Below are 18,051 nucleotides of genomic sequence, written 5' to 3'. Positions count from 1 at the left end.
GCAGGAATGTTGGAAATAGCACAAACTACTCCTTATGGTTAATTGAATGACAGCAATACCATGGATTGCTCTCAATGCACTGGTGGGGAATAAAACAGCAGTGGTGGTAGCCTGAAGTCTAGCAGGCACTGGGGAAAGGGCAATAAAAGGAAACAAAAAAGAAAGATAATGGTGCATTCAAAGCTTTAATTGCAGGTCCATAATTTTTGTTAAAACACATTGATTAGCATATATACATTAAAGATCATGGGAAAAGTTTTTTTTTTTTTATTTTTAAATCATGTTTCAGCATTTAAATGCTCACCTGCAAATGTATGCAACTACTTTTTAATTGAAAAATAATTTTTTTAAGTATAACTTTTAAAACTCCTTCTCCAGAAAGCAGAAGCCTTACAGACATGACTTTGAATGTCTTGCATCGATAATAATGTGGAAGCTATAGATAAATTACTTCACTGATTGAGTAAGCACTAATTATGAGTAATTATAATGTCTACACAACTGTATAGTAGTTAGATAATTGACAACTGTATAAATTAACAGTTTAGTACCTACCGCTTTGCTAGACTGTTAATTTATCAGGTTGCCAGTTACCATATAATTTCTTTACAAATGTGTAGGGATCGCAGTTACTCAGAATTAGGGTTTACCTAATCACAGATGTAATCATATACTGCTCTTTTAGGATGAGAGTTTTTAAAGTTTTTTTTATACTGATACTAGTAAAAATATATTTTTTCAACATAAGTCTTCATGCGCATTTTAAACTTTGTCCATGTTTTTGAATGATAATTGTTCAAATCTCTTTGTGCTCAACTGGAATTTATAGAAGACAATCAAATAGATAATACTGAATACTGAGTTCATTAAAGACACTTCTAGTAGAAATGAAAAATGTGCATATCATAATAATATCATCAGAAAAGCTACCTTCCAAATAATCAAATTAAATAAACATAGTGACTGCGATATACTAGGTCATAAAATGTGTGAGATTCAAACTTGTTGGTTGCAGAACTCTTAAAAAAGTAACTGTGACTCCACTCCCTAAATAGCAAATTTGGAAATCACTGTTGTACCATTAAAGCATTTTTACATTGGGACAAATCTCTTTACACCCTTCTCATGGACTCTGAAGTTAATGGACTTCAGGGTGGGGGATCAATGCTCAGAGATCCTGCAGCCTGACATTACTACATATTCTCACACTTCCAAAATAACAGTCTGACAGTTGTGAGGACTGCAGTTATAGCCCTTAGTATTACAGCAAGTGCCAAACATAAACATGCCATGAAATAGAGAAGTTGATTTAAATCAGCTCTTAATTGTTAACACATATAAATAACTGTTCAGGTATATCAGACTGGTGTTTGGAGAGGGGTCATTACCAGCCATGTAACAAAGTAACTGTTCAGGTATATCAGACTGGTGTTTGGAGAGGGGTCATTACCAGCCATGTGACAAAGTAACTGTTCAGGTATATCAGACTGGTGTTTGGAAAGGGGTCATTACCAGCCATGTGACAAAGTAACTGTTCAGGTATATCAGACTGGTGTTTGGAGAGGGGTCATTGCCAGCCATGTGACAAAATAACTGTTCAGGTATATCAGACTGGTGTTTGGAGAGGGGTCATTGCCAGCCATGTGACAAAGTAACTGTTCAGGTATATCAGGCTGGTGTTTGGAGAGGGGTCATTGCCAGCCATGTGACAAAGTAACTGTTCAGGTATATCAGACTGGTGTTTGGAGAGGGGTCATTGCCAGCCATGTGACAAAGTAACTGTTCAGGTATATCAGGCTGGTGTTTGGAGAGGGGTCATTGCCAGCCATGTGACAAAGTAACTGTTCAGGTATATCAGACTGGTGTTTGGAGATGGGTCATTGCCAGCCATGTGAGGGCAAACAATCAAGTAGATGAAGAAATCCTAAACTCTCAGTACAACTAAGATGACATATTAATGATGGAGAACAATAACTGAGTGCTTCAGTAATTCAGAATGAGTACTTGAGAGGCTAATGGAGTAAGAAATCTCACTGAACAGACGTAAGTGAGAGTTGTTTAAAGATAATCTGTCATGTGGTGAGGAAACCAAAAAATATAGCATTCTGAAGAAATCATCAAGTAGAGTCTGCACTAAAGATTCTTATGCCTATAAACTGCCTAATATCTGTTTATTTGCTTGCACTGATGAATTATTTCCATATATTTTGCCTAATCGTTTAGTGATGCTCACCCAATGGATGCTTTATCATAGAATGGGTCAGCATCAGGGCAGGTGGACTGTTGTGAATGGGGCACAGGATGACAGGGTCACACTGGATGAAGTGCCAATGATACACTTTGACTCAGTTATGTCTATACTGGTGGTATGTGGTGCTTCTCATGGACACATGGTGTTTTATGTCACAAGTATGCAGGTGAAACAGGAATGCTCTCAGCATCTGCATCACTCTTTTTAAGGAAAACTTAATGAAACTATGCCCAGGAGTATGAAAGTCCTACACATTGAGCATGGAAGAGGCTCCATGCTGATAAGTGCCTACCATCTACTGGTTCTGATTTTCAATGCAAGGAAATGGAGCTGACAACTCAACACAGTCACACTTCAGTGGGAGCTCATAACTCAACACAGTCGCACTTCAGTGGGAGCTCACAACTCAACACAGTCACACTTCAGTGGGAGCTCATAACTCAACATAGTCACACTGCAGTGCTTGCCCTGTTTCTTACAGCTATCTTAATATGTTCATTCTCTGATTACTCACCGCATTCAGTTTAGAGTAACGGGGGAGCTAGAGTCTGTCTAAGAATTCAGTGTGCACAAGGCTGAGAAATGAATCTCTGATAGGACACCAGTCTACTGCAGGAAGCATGCACACAATCACTCACACTTAGCATGCACTACTAAAAGCAATTTAAAAGATTGCCGTTTTACCAAGATCATGTCTTTGGATGTGGTATAAAACTGCTGCATCCAGCAAAAACCCATGCATATACAGGGAGATCATGCAGACTTCACACAGAAAGTACTGGAGTTTGAAATAGAACCAGAGTACTAAGAACTCTGAGGCAGCAATGTTTACCATTGTGGCACCCTACCAGTAGACTCATGAGATAATGAATATAATGGAAAAAAGCAACACTGTAATACAAACAGTCAACATTACATTAAAAAGATCCACAGGAGCCTTGTAGTAATGATCCACCAGCATGCTGCTTCATTGCCTAAGTGGCACAACTGTCATTCACTAACAATGGCATTCAAAGAGATCTGACATGTTGCCAAGCTCCACAATGTATGAAATTGTAAATAAAAGTGATGCAAGAGGGAAAATAACCTCCATTTTAGTTTTGTACCATAGAGGAAACTGTCATTTATGTGTTATGGCACAGTGTTATGTGGGTCCTTAGTGTCTGTTCCTGAAAAATTGCTGTGCCAAATACTACAGACATTGCAAAAAAGCTGCATGCACTTGGCAATACTGACTAATAAATCAAAATTTAGCTCCCAAGTGTGTGAGATGCCTGACAGTAAACAGTGTCCCAGTAATAGTCTTATTGCATCCTCGGAATTCCTAAAGCATGATGGTAACATGCATTTACAGAGTTTGCAGGCCTTTTAATGGATAGCACATTTCTCAAACATATACATTTCAAATGACCTGAAAGGATGTGTATGGGATTAACTACCTCCGAGAACATCACTATAGTAGTGAAAAATTTGTGTCATTAAAGACTGTCATTGTATAACAAATCTAACACATTTGTGTATCAATTTTTCTTGAACTTCATAGGTTTGTAGGTTCATATGTTCATAGGTGTTTACTAGGCTAATGACCACAAGGGGCTTTCTAAACCTAGCCATGCATCCCAAATCTCTGACAAGTTCTGATACCCTTGATAAGTTTAAGCATGGACCTGGGAGATGAACCATTTACAGGTTACCTGTGTCCATTAAAGACATAGGTGCCAAACCAGGGATGGATTTCCTGATTCCCATCCAATTGTCCAAGTTGCACTTAAATTGGGTTAGGGAGGAGCTCTGCTTCACATGGATGGGGAGCCCGTTCCATAGATGGGGTAGTCTCTGGGATACATACCTATCTCTCCAGCAGGTCCTATTTATATCACAGGCAAGGTTTAAGTCTTTAGAACAGCTAATTCTGGTGCTGTTTGTTTTGTGGATATGCAGGATGTCCATTAGAGTGGGGTCTGAAAATGTCCTGTATGCCAGGCATAGATCTCCCCTCAAAAGCCTGTAGGAGACAGAATACAGAGATAAGGCCTTCAGGTGGTCTGCATAGGACATATTACTTAGGCCCTGTATTCTTTTAGTGAGGAACCTCTATGGATGTTCGAATTGTTGGATATGTCTGGTTAGGTACATACCAAAGGAGGCATTGTACTCAATGATAGGTCTGATGAATGCTAAATACAGTAGAACAATGACTTCTTTGGACATAGATGCCATACCTTTGTTTATAAGTTGCGCAACACAGAATGATTTCCTCATCACTATAGACATGTGAAGAGCAAAGGTTAGATTACTCTCTATGTGTGTCCTTAAGTCCCTGACTACTGTTCAACTCTAAGGTGTGTATTGTCACTATGCTAGTTAACAAGGGATGAATGACTTCCCAAAGGATACTATTATGCATTTCTTGGCATATAGTTTTAGTCCATGGCTCTGACACCAGTTGCTTGTCTGTGTCAGCCCTTCCTGTAGAACATTTGTGTCAGTGTGAGATTCAATGACAGCTCCTAATTTGCAATCATCTGCAAATTTAGTCAGCCAGACATGACTGACATTGGCTTTGACTTCTGAGAAGTAAATGCCAAAAAGGAGTGGTCGAAGGACTGATCCCTGAGGGACTCCACTTGCGACTATACTCTTTGTAGAGGTGGACTCTCCAATTCTAACTTCCTGGGTCCTATCTGTGAGCCAGTGGGCTATCCACTGGGTGACATACGGGTTTGTACCTAACCTCTTGAGTTTGTTAACAATGCCTGAGTGGGGTATTGTATCAAATGCCTTGGCCAGGTCAAGGTAGGCAGTGTGAATGATTTTGCCCTCATCCATTGCTTTGGTGACCTTCTCAAAGAAGTACCTCAGTCTTGATGACGCAGTTGAATTTTTTAATACTACCTTCCTGAGCATCCTTAATTACCATGCCCCCATAAGACTTTACAGAATCAAAGCACAACCCTCCCCATGGCTACAGAAAACCACTAAATCAGAAATGAAAAACAGGGATAAAGCCTGGGAGCACTGGCACAAAACCAAAACCCCCTCAACTAGACAGAAATTCCTAGAACTACGCAATAGAGTCAAAAAGCTAATAAAACAGGACAAATTCCAATACTACCAGTCTGCCCTAGACTCCTCCCAATACAGCCGCAAACAATTCTGGTCCTCAATAAACTCCATCCTCCACCCAGGTAAAGTCAGCACCCCTCCTCTTAACATCCCTCACTCCTCAGGAAAATATTGCTACCTCATTCAACACACACTTCACACAAACCATACTACCACTAGCTAAACAACACAACCCCCCTCCCCTCCCCTCCAACCCACACCTTCAACTAGTAATCTCCCCACTGCCTTCTCTTTTTCTCCTGTACCTACCTCTAACATAAAAAAACTCTTAACTAAACTTAAGCCCACCAGATTAGCAGCAGACAACCTCCCAAGTGAATACCTACAAATCGCAGCTGATGCACTGGCCTACCCAGTATCCATTTTGATTAACCGATCTCTGTCAGAAAGTTACATTCCCACGCTGTGGAAAGTATCACATATAATTCCCCTCCACAAAGGTGGACCCTCCACAGAACTAACCAATTACTGCCCCATAGCTATTCTCTCTCCACTCTCCAAAGTACTAGAGAGATGCATACACTCTCAGGTCTCAGACTACCTCCTTACTAACAACCTCCTTTCCAATACTCAGCATGGTTTCCGACCAAACCATAACCCCACCACTGCCTTACTCTCCTTTATTAACACTATCCTTCAGCATAAAACAATGGCTATCTCTCCTCTGCTACTTTCCTAGACCCATCTAAAGCATTTAACATGGTCCCACACAAACAACTTATCTCTGTCTTCAATAACCTATCCTTCTCACAATCAGTCACCAACTGGTTTCAGAGTTACCTGTCTGACTGCCAACAATCCGTTGTATGGCAGAATGACATATCTCCCCAACTACCTGTCTCCATAGGGGTTCCCCAAGGATCTATCCTTGGATCCCTACTCTTCTCTGTTTTCACCAATTATCTAGCCTCTGCCACCAAGCATGGCACACTCATACAATACGCAGATGACTCAACCATCATCTTCTCAGCCCAGTCCCTACCCAAACTGCAAAAAGTCACACAGAAAGCCTTTTCCTCTGTTGAAACTTGGTTATCCAATGCCCAATTAACACTCAACCCAAACAAAACTAAACTACTCATCTTCCAACCCACCAAACATACTCAAACCAACTCTCACTTTAACATCACAGCAAAAGACAACACCACTATATACCCAACTGAACACACCAAATTGCTAGGAGTGGAAATAGACAATAAACTAAAAGTTGACATTCACATATCCATGACCATAAAAAAAGTCCACAATAAACTAGGAGTGCTATAAAGAAATAAGCAACTTCTCACCAAAGCAGCAAAGATTTCAATAGCAAATTCCCACCTTATCTCCACCCTACTTTATGCCTCTCCAATATCTACCAATCTAAGGCAATGTGATCTAAACAAGCTAGAGACCTGCTACAACAAAATTGCCAAATTCGCCACAGGGGCATCCTACCGTAGTCGCCACTGTCTCTCACTTGCTGAACTGGGCTGGCTTGAACTCCCTCACCTCCTTCAATGGTATCAACTCTCACTCGCCCTAAACTAGTAAACCATCCACTAAATGTCCCATCCCTCCAGAATCTACTCCAACCCTATCGCACCACCAGGCCACTAAGATCCAGCAACAAAAATCACTTGCAGATCACTAAAGCCAATAACTCTGCTGGTGAAGCATTATTCTCTTGCACCATAGCCAAATTATGGAACTCCCTCCCACCCACAATTACCTCCATACCATCATGCACCCACTTCAAAACTTTACTAAAAGCGCACCTAAAACATGCTGGCTATGCCCTTGCAACTCCCACTCTAATATCACCCACCCCATCCAAACACTACCTTTCTTTCCACTCCACTAACTACCTTGATTATAGCAAGCTCAGATGCTCATAAGTCAGTACTTATTATACAGCAGGAACCTCTTCTTGTAACATTTGTTAATGTCTGTTATGTACTTCACAGATAAAGATTCTAGTTGTCTACTGATGTACTATGTTCTTCATCTGTAAATATGTTGTAAGTAATTGCTATGTAAATTGTTAATCACTATGTAATCTAATGTAACTACTGTCTGTTTATTTAACTGTGGAGCTTTTCTCCCCGGGCCTCCACTGAAAATGGACCTACGTCCAGTCGGACACTCCCGGTCAACAAATATAAATAAATAAATAAAATAAATAATAAATAAATAAAATAAATAAGAAGTCCACCAGTTTGAGTAGGCATGAGCTGCCCTTGATGAAACCAAACTGGGTTGGGTCCAATGTCTGGAGGTTTACTATATCTCTATTGATCATCTCCATTATAATTCTTTCCATGACTTTACATCCAAGACTAGTGGGACTTAATGGGTCTGTAATTTCCAGGGTCTGTAGATGGCCCACCTTTGTGCAGAGGGATGACTTTTGCCTTTCTCCATTCATGAGGCATGAAGCCTGTTTGGAGGCAACAGTTAAATAGTAATTCCAGAGGCCCTGACAGGTCATGTTTCATGCTATTTAGAAGACATCCTGGGATACTGTCTGACCCCACTGATGCAGTGTTCTTGGACTTAGAGAGAGCATTAAGGACCTGCTCCCTAGTGATAGCAGGGGGCGTTATATTTGATGATATTTCCCAAGGGAAGTTTGAGGGGGAGAGAGGAGTAAAGCTGGAGCTGAATTTATCAGCCAGGAGGTTTTCTATATTTTCTGGCTCAGTATAGGTGGCTCCAATTACAATGAGCTCTGCACACAATTGTGTATTGCCTTTGAGGTTGCAGACATAGCTAAAGAATGCTTTGTAGTTGTCCTTGGCCTGGAAGGCCAAACTTACCTCAAATTTTGCTTTGGTAGACTTTATTTGTCCTCTGAGTTATTTGTTTATTTTGATGAGAGTGCTTTTACCCTGCCTTGTGTTGCAACTCCTAATTTTGCCATGATTTTCTTTCTCCTGTTATACAGCTGATTGATTTTGTGATTCCACCAGGGTGGCATGTTTTTGGAGTTAGTTCTGTACTTCTTCCTGGTGGGTACAGCTGCCCCTCTATTTAGCTAGGAACATACTTGTACAGGGTTTCTGTGAACAGTTCAGCATAGGCAGAAGTGTTCTCAGAGTTTATGGGGGCTTGACATTTTGTCAGGTTCTCACTTAATAGCAGAAGGTTAGCCTTAGAATAGTTCCTGAATATTCCAGGTTTAGCTGGGGTTCCAGGTTTTATTTTTACTTCAAAGGATACCATTCTGTGGTCGGACCTTACTAGGGAAGACATTACAGTAGGGGTGTGTCACAGTCTCCCATATTAGTGAGGACCAGATCCAGTATGGTTGCCCCCTGGTTGGTGTATTGACTATCTGGTCCAAAGAGTTTGTGTTTACAAAATGCAGGAAGCTCTGTGCATGTAAGTGTGGTGTTGTATAGGATTCCCAGTTAATAGTGGGGTAATTAAAGTCACCCATGAATATGGCATTGGATTGGCTGGCTTGGTTGGATGGCTGGTTCAGGCTTAACAATGCAGGCAGGCGTGATAGAAATCATGAAACAAGTGCCGGTTACTTCTATTTATGTTTTCACATATTAAGTGATGACAAAGTAAACACACTCATGTGAAAGGAGACATCAAGGTGTTTATGATCTCTCTCAGTCATTTGATAACACAGACATCTGGATCTAAAGACAACTAACAACAAAGCATTCTGAAGTTAGTTATAGACCTGTACATCAGCTCTATTCATGTATGTATAAATGAAAAAAAGTGTTGCTTCATACAACTTGGCTATGAATCTCAAAAATGAAAAAGAAATGGAAGCTCTCTTGGCCAATTATTCAAGCACAGGTACAGAGCCTCAGTCTAATGTAGATTTTTGCTCTATAATGCATTCATGCTAGCAACATTATGAAGTGTTCAAATCTTTGTAGTGCTGCACAATTAGACAGTGAAGCCTGCAAGCTTAATTAAATGCAGTTCATTTTTGTTTGCTTCATGCTTGCAATGCACTGTTTCACTTAAAGTGAAATGACTAAAAAGACTAAAATACAGGATTACAAGACATTATTTCTTCTTCTAGTACAAGGGCATCATAAAAGTAAAGCAGTATTTCTTTAAGTTAATATCTACCATTGGTCTAGCAATCTCTGCAGATAAATACAGTTACTCACTGTTTATAATTGTAGGCAAGGTCAGCGAACTGTTTCCGTCGTGCTCGATATACAGGATCTATAAATCCCTAGGAAAAAAGGAATGAAAAATATAATTTATGGTCATGTCCTTGTCATCTTTTGGGTTGCTTTGTATCTTACAATAGTGCCAAGTAAAGTAGAAGTCTATCTATTTTTGAATATTAGTTTTTCAATACTGTAAGTAATGATTAATTTAACCATATTAAGCACGAGTGGCTTTCACAGAGATACCCCCAAAGTAGCAAAAATTCAAATACACAAAATTCTATTCAGATTTCATGTGTGGACAAGCCCTATGTACCTCCTAATTAGAGGGCTTTGACCTTCACACCCCTTACTACTTAATATAATCACCTCATAAGTTCATAAGTTAACACTATTTGGAGAAAAGGCACATATTTGTTTTTTACTATATTACTTGGTCTCAGTGAAAAGGCTGTCAGTGAAATGGTCTTTCAGTGAAGTGATACGAATCTATATATATATATATATATATATATATATATATATATATATATATATATATATTATATATATCTATCTATGGGTGTCGAACCTGACCCCATTGAATAATGGGATCATCAACCCACTTCTGTGAAACCGACAATGTTGAATTCCGACATTGTCAAAATACGACTCACCGTAAACCTCGGAACGGGCTTTAACATGTGCCGAATTGGGGGCGAGATTCGTACTTCGACAATGTTGACATTGTCGCCGTTCAGCCTCCAGACTTCGACTGAAGTGGGTTTGAATGAACCCACTTCGACCTTCTGATTGTCATTGTGTGTGTGTGTGTGTGTGTGTGTGTGTGTGTGTATATATATATATATATATATATATATATATATATATATATATATATATATATATATATATATATATATGGGTCTACTACTGGAGATCGAAATTAAACTATTTTGAAATCTGGTAGTAGATGCCCACTAATGTGAAAGTACACTTCACAGAAAGTGCACTTTCGTGAACACCACTAGAACAAACGGGCAATGTCCTCCACTGTGGTACAGTAGTCACGGACCTTAGGGTTAGGGCTTGGGTTAAGGATAGTGGATAGCCCTACTAGCTATCTACTATCCTTAACCCAAGCCCTGACCCTAAGGTCCGTGACTACCGCACCACAGTAGAGGACATAGGTCTGTGACTACTGCACCGTGTAGGACATACAATTTCCTCCACTGTGGTGTGGTAGTCATGGACCTTAGGGTTAGGGCTTGGGTTAGGGATAGTGAATAGCCCTACTAGCTATCCACTATCCTTAACCCAAGCCCTAACCCTAAGGTCCGTAACCATTCGCTCAAGTGGTATTCGTGAAAGTGCACTTTCGGTGAAGTGCACTTTCGCATTAGTGGCCATCTACTAGCGGATTTCGAAATAGTGTAATTTCGATCTCCGGTAGCAGACCCATATATATATATATATATATATATATATATATATATATATATATATATATATGCATTTACTTTTTTATTTGTTGGTGAATTTAGAGAAAAGTATCACTTTCAAAGCACAGTGCAAGCAAATGAAATGAAAAAACACCTGTTTCATACTGACACAAGTTCCTGCTAGACTGCAAGTGCTGAATTTGTTATAAATACTAGAGTATTTTGTTTTTAATTAGGAAATGTATACGTCTGAGAACAATTCTTGTGTTTTCTTGCTTTTCAGTTTTCAATAAATAATTGAATAACAACTGTTTACAATGTGACAACAAAGAACTGTGAATGACATGTTCATGCTAGAAAAGGAATAAGATCAAGAGTTTATTTTTGTAAAACATCATGAACAGTATGTAGAAAAATAACGTTTACATTATGGTCATACTATTGGCTATTTCATTATTATAAATTCAATCATTGTTTTATTTACTTCAGTAGATATTTCGGATGTAGTTTCCTCACCTAATTTTCCTTTCTCCCTTTCCTTCTCACCTATCATGTTACATACTGGTTTACTATGATATCAGGTTAAAATCATACAAATTGCAGATGTGACCCACCTATATGCTACATCAAAACACTTTTGTATTTCTCTACTTTTACAGAAATACCTTCTTATCAATACCAGCTATTTAACAAAGTATAAAATATTCATTTGTCTATATTTTAGAAGAGGCTTTGCAAAAGAAGCACTTGTGCATAATCGGGGAAAATAATTCTGTTCCAGCCTGTGATTTTCTAAACTAACATCCGAAATGTTTTATCAATTGTCTGCAGCAATGCCTAATGCATTTTGAATTAAGACACAGTTAAAAGGAGAGCAATTATTTATAATTATGGTACACCTCTCAATTAATCTATTGGCATCATTTTTTTTCTTTTCAGCTTGTTGCCCACTACAGTTTTTACATGAGAAAAGATGATGTGTCATCTTGGTTTGGAGTTTATTTTTGTATGTCTCATGTACAGCACCATTTGAGGGAAGTGAAAGGGGTGAGTAACCTTACAGAATACAACTGACTTCAGCTTAAACTGTATAATTCAGGTAAGTTCAGGACTCATTTTTAATCCTCAGAAAGAGAAATGCAACTTTTTTATACATCACATGCTAACTTTTTCATTGCTTTACTCATATGAACACATTAATGTGTTTCATTTAAAATAATTGAGATGAAGAAGTATCTCATGTTATATAACAATGCATTTCACTTACACTTGACATAGCCTTCATGATCTGGAAAATTACTACACTCAGTAGCAAGTTATTCAAAGAAGAATTATTTATGGATATTATTTGTAAAAATAGTTACCTGCTAACTAATGTAACTGCTTTGGTCACTTTATTTGAACTCCCAAGAAAAGTTTTCCAGTAGCTTTTCTACAATAGCATTTATTTGTAAATCTCTACCTTGTAACCATTTTGGTTTTAGATTCATAGATTAGTACTAAGCTAACTGCTCTTGCAAGCCATTTTAAAGACTAGTCAATTATCCCTTGTGAGACTCAAACCCTGCACCTTCTGTTTGTAAGGCAAATACCTTAATCATTAGGCCACCCTCCCAACCCTTTTATTATTATTTTTTTAACACAGAAGTTTACAGGAAGTCTTGGTCAAACTTTTCAGTTTTTTGGTGGATGCAAAGCTCCTCCTCTTTATCTCACATGCAGGAGATTCAGCCCGTGATATCTGAACTTTGCATAAAAAACAAATCTAGGATCAGTGTACCATAGGGTAACGGAAAATACCCCCATGCACTATGTTCCAGAGTGAGCATGAGTTAACCAAATGCTTAAAAAAACAGTTCAAACAAGTAGTTTTCAGCTGCTTATCCTGTTGTCAAGAGCATAATATTCTTTTTTTATCAATTTAGCTGTCACAGTTAATCAGTAAAATTTAGGCACTCTACTGTCACCTCCTAGGAGGACAGGCTATAGTTCATTGTTATTCCCATTCCTCTATCTGAAAATGGAAGAATTATTTCTTTTTCCGGCTGTATGTCTTGAGTTCTTCCAGTTCTTTTTCCGTCAAGTGTGATTCTGCTGTAGACTCAGACAGCATATCAAGCAGAATATCAATTTTCAGTCTCAACAGGTTGTGGATTAGATAAAGGAATGCAGCTTTTGGCCATGCTAATTAACACCTCTGGCAGTGGTGATTTACAAAACTGAGTAGTTCTATGAATATATCACTTACCACAGGCATTTTTGGGGAAGCACATGGCTCATTATCATACGCATCTCTCAGGCATTGCCTCATTTACATTTTCGGTAAGCCAGTGAGAAAAGACCTCCTCAAGCAAAAGCATTGTGGTAGAGTTGTCTACAATCTGGAAATAGTTTCTGCAAAGGGTAATTAGGGTTTGCTTCTGGTGGTAACATTTCTGAATCCCAGAGTTTATTACTAAACTCCGGGATGTATAAATCAATGAAAATACAGTCCTTACAAGAGATTGTCGCTATTCAAACACTGACTGGGTAAACTACTGAACATCAAGTAAATACACCCGAATATTAATTTATGTTAGCCAAATTTATTTGGAACAAAAAGTAAATCTACAGATGACAATATCTTAGATATCATAATGACAAACTCATGATCTTTTTGTTGTCCACACATAGTTGTAATCTCTGTGATTAATACGGATCATGATATAATCACCTTTAATCCTCAAGTAAAATCATACTGAGTCATAAATAAATCATCTTTTCTAGACTTTATGAAACCAGTCTGGGATACTACCATTAAGGATTCAAATACGTTATCTTGGGGAATTATGTATGAGTTCCACGGTGGTATTACTTGCTTTCATTGTCATATAATGGTAAGACACGCATATTGAGGGAAATTCAACAGACATCCTTTGTTACGCTCATAGAATTAATAAGGTATACAATAGTAGTGGTGCTGCGGTAGCATTGTCGACTCACAGTAAGACGTCCTGTTCGATTCTCAGCTAGAGCGTCTTCTGTGTGGAGACATGCATGAATGGGCGTACCTTCGTTGAAGGTTGTGCATCAGGGCCGGCAACTTGGCACATAAAAATCTACTGCCAATCATTAGCAGACCGGAGTTCTGCTGTGGCGACCCCTAACCGGGAAAAGCTGAAAGACACAACAACAACAACAATAGTAGCAGGTACTAATCAGCATTCAAAAATCCCACTAGTCATAAAATGCCTATATTAAAATATAGAACCTCTTTACTGATATTATCAAATCTGCTAGATTAATAAAAAATCAAAGGGAGACAGTAATAATATGATATATTTAATTACATCAAAAACTGTGAATGAAAAATTGTGAATGTAACATGTTATTAATAAACAATTAATCAATTCCCATCCCTGGGATGTAGGACATGTACTTGTAGAAAAATGTGTGCACAATAGGCAACTAAATATACCAGAATACTATACATAATGCTGAGGAATGGGCAATAGATAATATAACTACAGCCACAAGTGAAATTAAAAACTTAATTTTCATGGGATCAGAAATAATCTTGAAAGTTTCCTGTATGTAATCAAGGAAAACAACAACAAGGCTTCAATCAACCAGATGAAATTAAATGTTTGTATGTGGGTACATCCCCTTATATAATGGCATGCTCTATGGTAATGTTTAACAATGGGGAGGGTCAGTCATATCAGCCTGACCAGTGTTCTATTTAAAATCATGTGGTTTATTCGAAATGACAATGTGGGGCTAACTTCTGTTATATATAGGGCATTTGTGGTTTGTTAAGGTGACAAAATGTATTCTGAATCTTGTACTGTTTTATTCTTTAAAAGGGTAGAAGCTCCACTTGGAGAAATATTTTATGTAGTTTATCTTGACCTTGCTAAGACATTAATCACCATTCCATGTAAGGGAATAGCTGATAAAATAAAAGCAGTAAATGTCAGCCCATACTATTCCTTATCAGTGTGTTTATTTTTAAACCACAGCACGGCTAACTCTATAGGTGCATAAGTAAAGATTCACTGACTGACATTTCGATTGATATGTAATTTAATGGATAAAACAATAGTTAAGTAGCAGGATGCCTCAAGTGTGGTTAGGGGACTACCTGTCTATCCCATTGGGAGTAACAGTGATAAATACAGGGCTCTTTATTTCAGACTACTTCCTGTTGGACTATTCTCAGAAGGCAAAATAGGAAATGGGTTATGCATACTCAAATAATTCTGATAGTTGAAAACTTTGTAATTATTTTAATAAAAGATGATGAAGTTTTTAAAGATGGCCTACAAAAACGACCCTAGTACTGTATTAGTAATAATAGCGTCGCCTTTAATGTCACAGATTGCAACATCAAGAGACTGGACAACAGGGGCATAAACTAAGATTATAAAATAAGAGGTTTTACTTAGCCGTGTTTGTTGTCACCCAGTTTTTATTCTGGTTTTGTTCTTTGTGTACTGGTGTGACAACTTCATCCCAGCTGTATGGTTGTTTTTTACTCTTTTGAGTGTATCTAGTAAGTTATGGGTAGACTACGTAGGTCATGTGGTAATTATCTCTTACCTGAATCTGCATTTATTATTTGTTTATTTTAATTTAATTGGTAATATTATATCAGTGGATTATGCCTATGGCAAGAATCTTCTGTGTCTAATAGTAAATGATAACTAATAATCAACAAGCATACACTCAAAACACTTTTTTAAACAACAATAAAAAGTGCCTTGGAGGACTGCCAGCACACAAAGTTTAACACACATTTGCACTTTCATTTCTTTTTATATGGAACTTCATGAGAACGTGAGCACTCATTACAGGAACCAATTTTCAGATTTGCCATAATTACATAGTTTATTCAATTCCACTAATCAATTTGAAGAACCCATGCACCCAAAATTAACAATAACATTTTGTAATTAAAAATTAAAAAAAAAATTGCAACATGGTAAGTTATACATCATAAACCCATTATTAAAAATACACTTAAAAATGATTTACAATTTTGAAACTCTTATTTTTAAAAAAAAACTATTGACTGAAATTTGCTCAATGAGTGCAGAGGCTTGTGAAGCATTCAGCAGAATATGACAATAGACCAACAGACTTTCTTAGCTTCAAGTCTGCCCTCCCAAGAAACACCTCTATCACCTCTGGGGACTTTTCAAAAACAAACATTTATTTTAAATTCTCACACACCAAGGAATGTTTATAAAGGGCATTATCATCATTCTTTTTTCTAATAGCATAAAAATGTTCATATATTCTTTTACACATGGTTCACTTGGCTTTCCCCATGCAAAAAGAAAAACAGATACTGCAATAAATGATTCACTTCCCAGATCTACATGACAGTATTTGCAAGATTACAGGGGCTGAATAAGAAGATACCTAAAATTCATATTAATCACTTTTAACCCCTCTTTATGTCTGATCGTTGCTTCATCAGGCTCAAAAATGGAACCCCTGAACGTTTTTGTTATTTAGAAGTTAAAGTATTTATCATTAGGGCTGCCCCACATTCTTAAAGACTCATGGAAATTTTTATCCATGCTAATATTATGTTTTGTGACCTAGTTTAATTTGCAGCTATGGTCATGATGGACTTGTTTTTGGTGATATAGGAATGGGCATAGGAATGGATTGGTTCCATGAAACATTGGACACCAATAATGTGTTCACCCATCAAGACATTTTAATAACTGAATAATGCATGGACATTGTATTAAACAATAAATTTGCCTTTTTAAGGTTGAGTTATTTCAGCAAATTAAGGTGATGGCTATGGGTACTTCTTCAGCCCCTGTTTTGGAAATATCATCAAGTGGATCTGAGAAATAAAACATGTATCTAGAAGTATGTAGTTGAGTAGTGTTACCTCAGATGTTTGAATGATAACTGTATTCTGCAGTTGGGAGCAGAACTTGCATTTTTGGAATTTTTTACTACCTTAACAATATGGTGTATTTTTTAAGTTTACTTATGAAATGAGTTTTGAAAGGATTCATTTTATTGATGTTTTGGTTAACAAAAAACATAAGTGTAAGAGGTATGAGTTCAGTATATCCCGAAACATCTAATTTTCTAGTAGTTATTTACATTTTACCAGCTGCCATGTGAAATGGCAAAAAAGAAATTCGGCCTATAGGCAAATGATTAGATTGCGCGGATCAGTTTCTGATGATTTTACATTTTAAACTGAATTTAGATTTATACAGAGATTGTTTAAGGACAGGGGATACCCCATGTCTATGTTAGATGACACTGGTCATGAGATTTGTGAGGAAAAAAAAACAAGGTTTACCCCATATTAAAGAGCCAAGGAACAAGTTATCATAAAGCTGGGGAAGGAGATGAAGATTTATCTACAGCAATATCCTCACCTTCACTTTTGATTCTAAGGATGTCAAGAACTTGATAGGGAACTGATCACTAATCTTTGTTTCAGCGGGTATGATAGACAGACTGGGTGGGTTTCTGAAGTTTGTCTTTAAGAAAAATGACAACTTGAAATCATTATTGGAAACAGGGTTGTATAGCAACATTACAAACTGAGACGTCAAGGCAGGGATGAAAAAATGTGACTTATGGTCACAATGGCGTTTCATTTTGGACATCCCATATATATCTTTGGCTAATTATCTCAGAGTGATTCCCTGTAGAGGCAATTATAATTGTAACACTAGAAGAGTTATTTACCTTGCAGTCTGTGGTACCTATTTTTCTTTTTACTTGGGAAAACCGAGTGACCCTGAATACAAGAATATATGAGCATTTTTATGCTATTAGAAAAAAAGAATGACAATAATGGCCTGTATAAATACTCATTGGTGCGTGAAAAGTTTTAAAAATGTTTTTTATTTTGAGAAAATCCACAGAAGTGGCAGAGGTGGTTTCTTGGGAGGACAGGCTTGAAGCTAAGGAAGTTTATTGGCAAATCATACTGAATGCTTCATAAGCTCCTCGACTCACTGAGTAAATTTCAGTCAATTGTTTGTTGACAATAAGAGCTTCAAAACTGTAAATTATTTTTAAGTGGTGGTTTTTAATAATGGATTTATGATATACAACTCACTGTGGTGCAATTGTTTAAATTTTTAATAAGAAATCT

General features: G+C 37.5%; 1 protein-coding gene across 1 annotated transcript in view; it reads right to left on the bottom strand.

Annotated features, from left to right (window-relative positions):
- Window positions 1–18,051, bottom strand: part of PAH (phenylalanine hydroxylase) — a 733,016-nt gene that overhangs the window by 271,600 nt on the left and 443,365 nt on the right. The window contains exon 5 of the mRNA XM_044087738.1: window positions 9,499–9,566. Coding sequence (XP_043943673.1) covers window positions 9,499–9,566 — 68 coding nt within the window. The remainder of the gene's footprint in view (window positions 1–9,498; window positions 9,567–18,051) is intronic.

This window comes from Protopterus annectens, chromosome 11.part0 (genome assembly GCF_019279795.1).
Source record: "Protopterus annectens isolate FY-2018-M chromosome 11.part0, PAN1.0, whole genome shotgun sequence".
NCBI classification, from domain to species: domain Eukaryota; kingdom Metazoa; phylum Chordata; order Ceratodontiformes; family Protopteridae; genus Protopterus; species Protopterus annectens.
The sequence above is the reverse complement of the archived record's forward strand: the minus strand, read 5'-3'. Positions and strand labels throughout refer to the sequence as shown.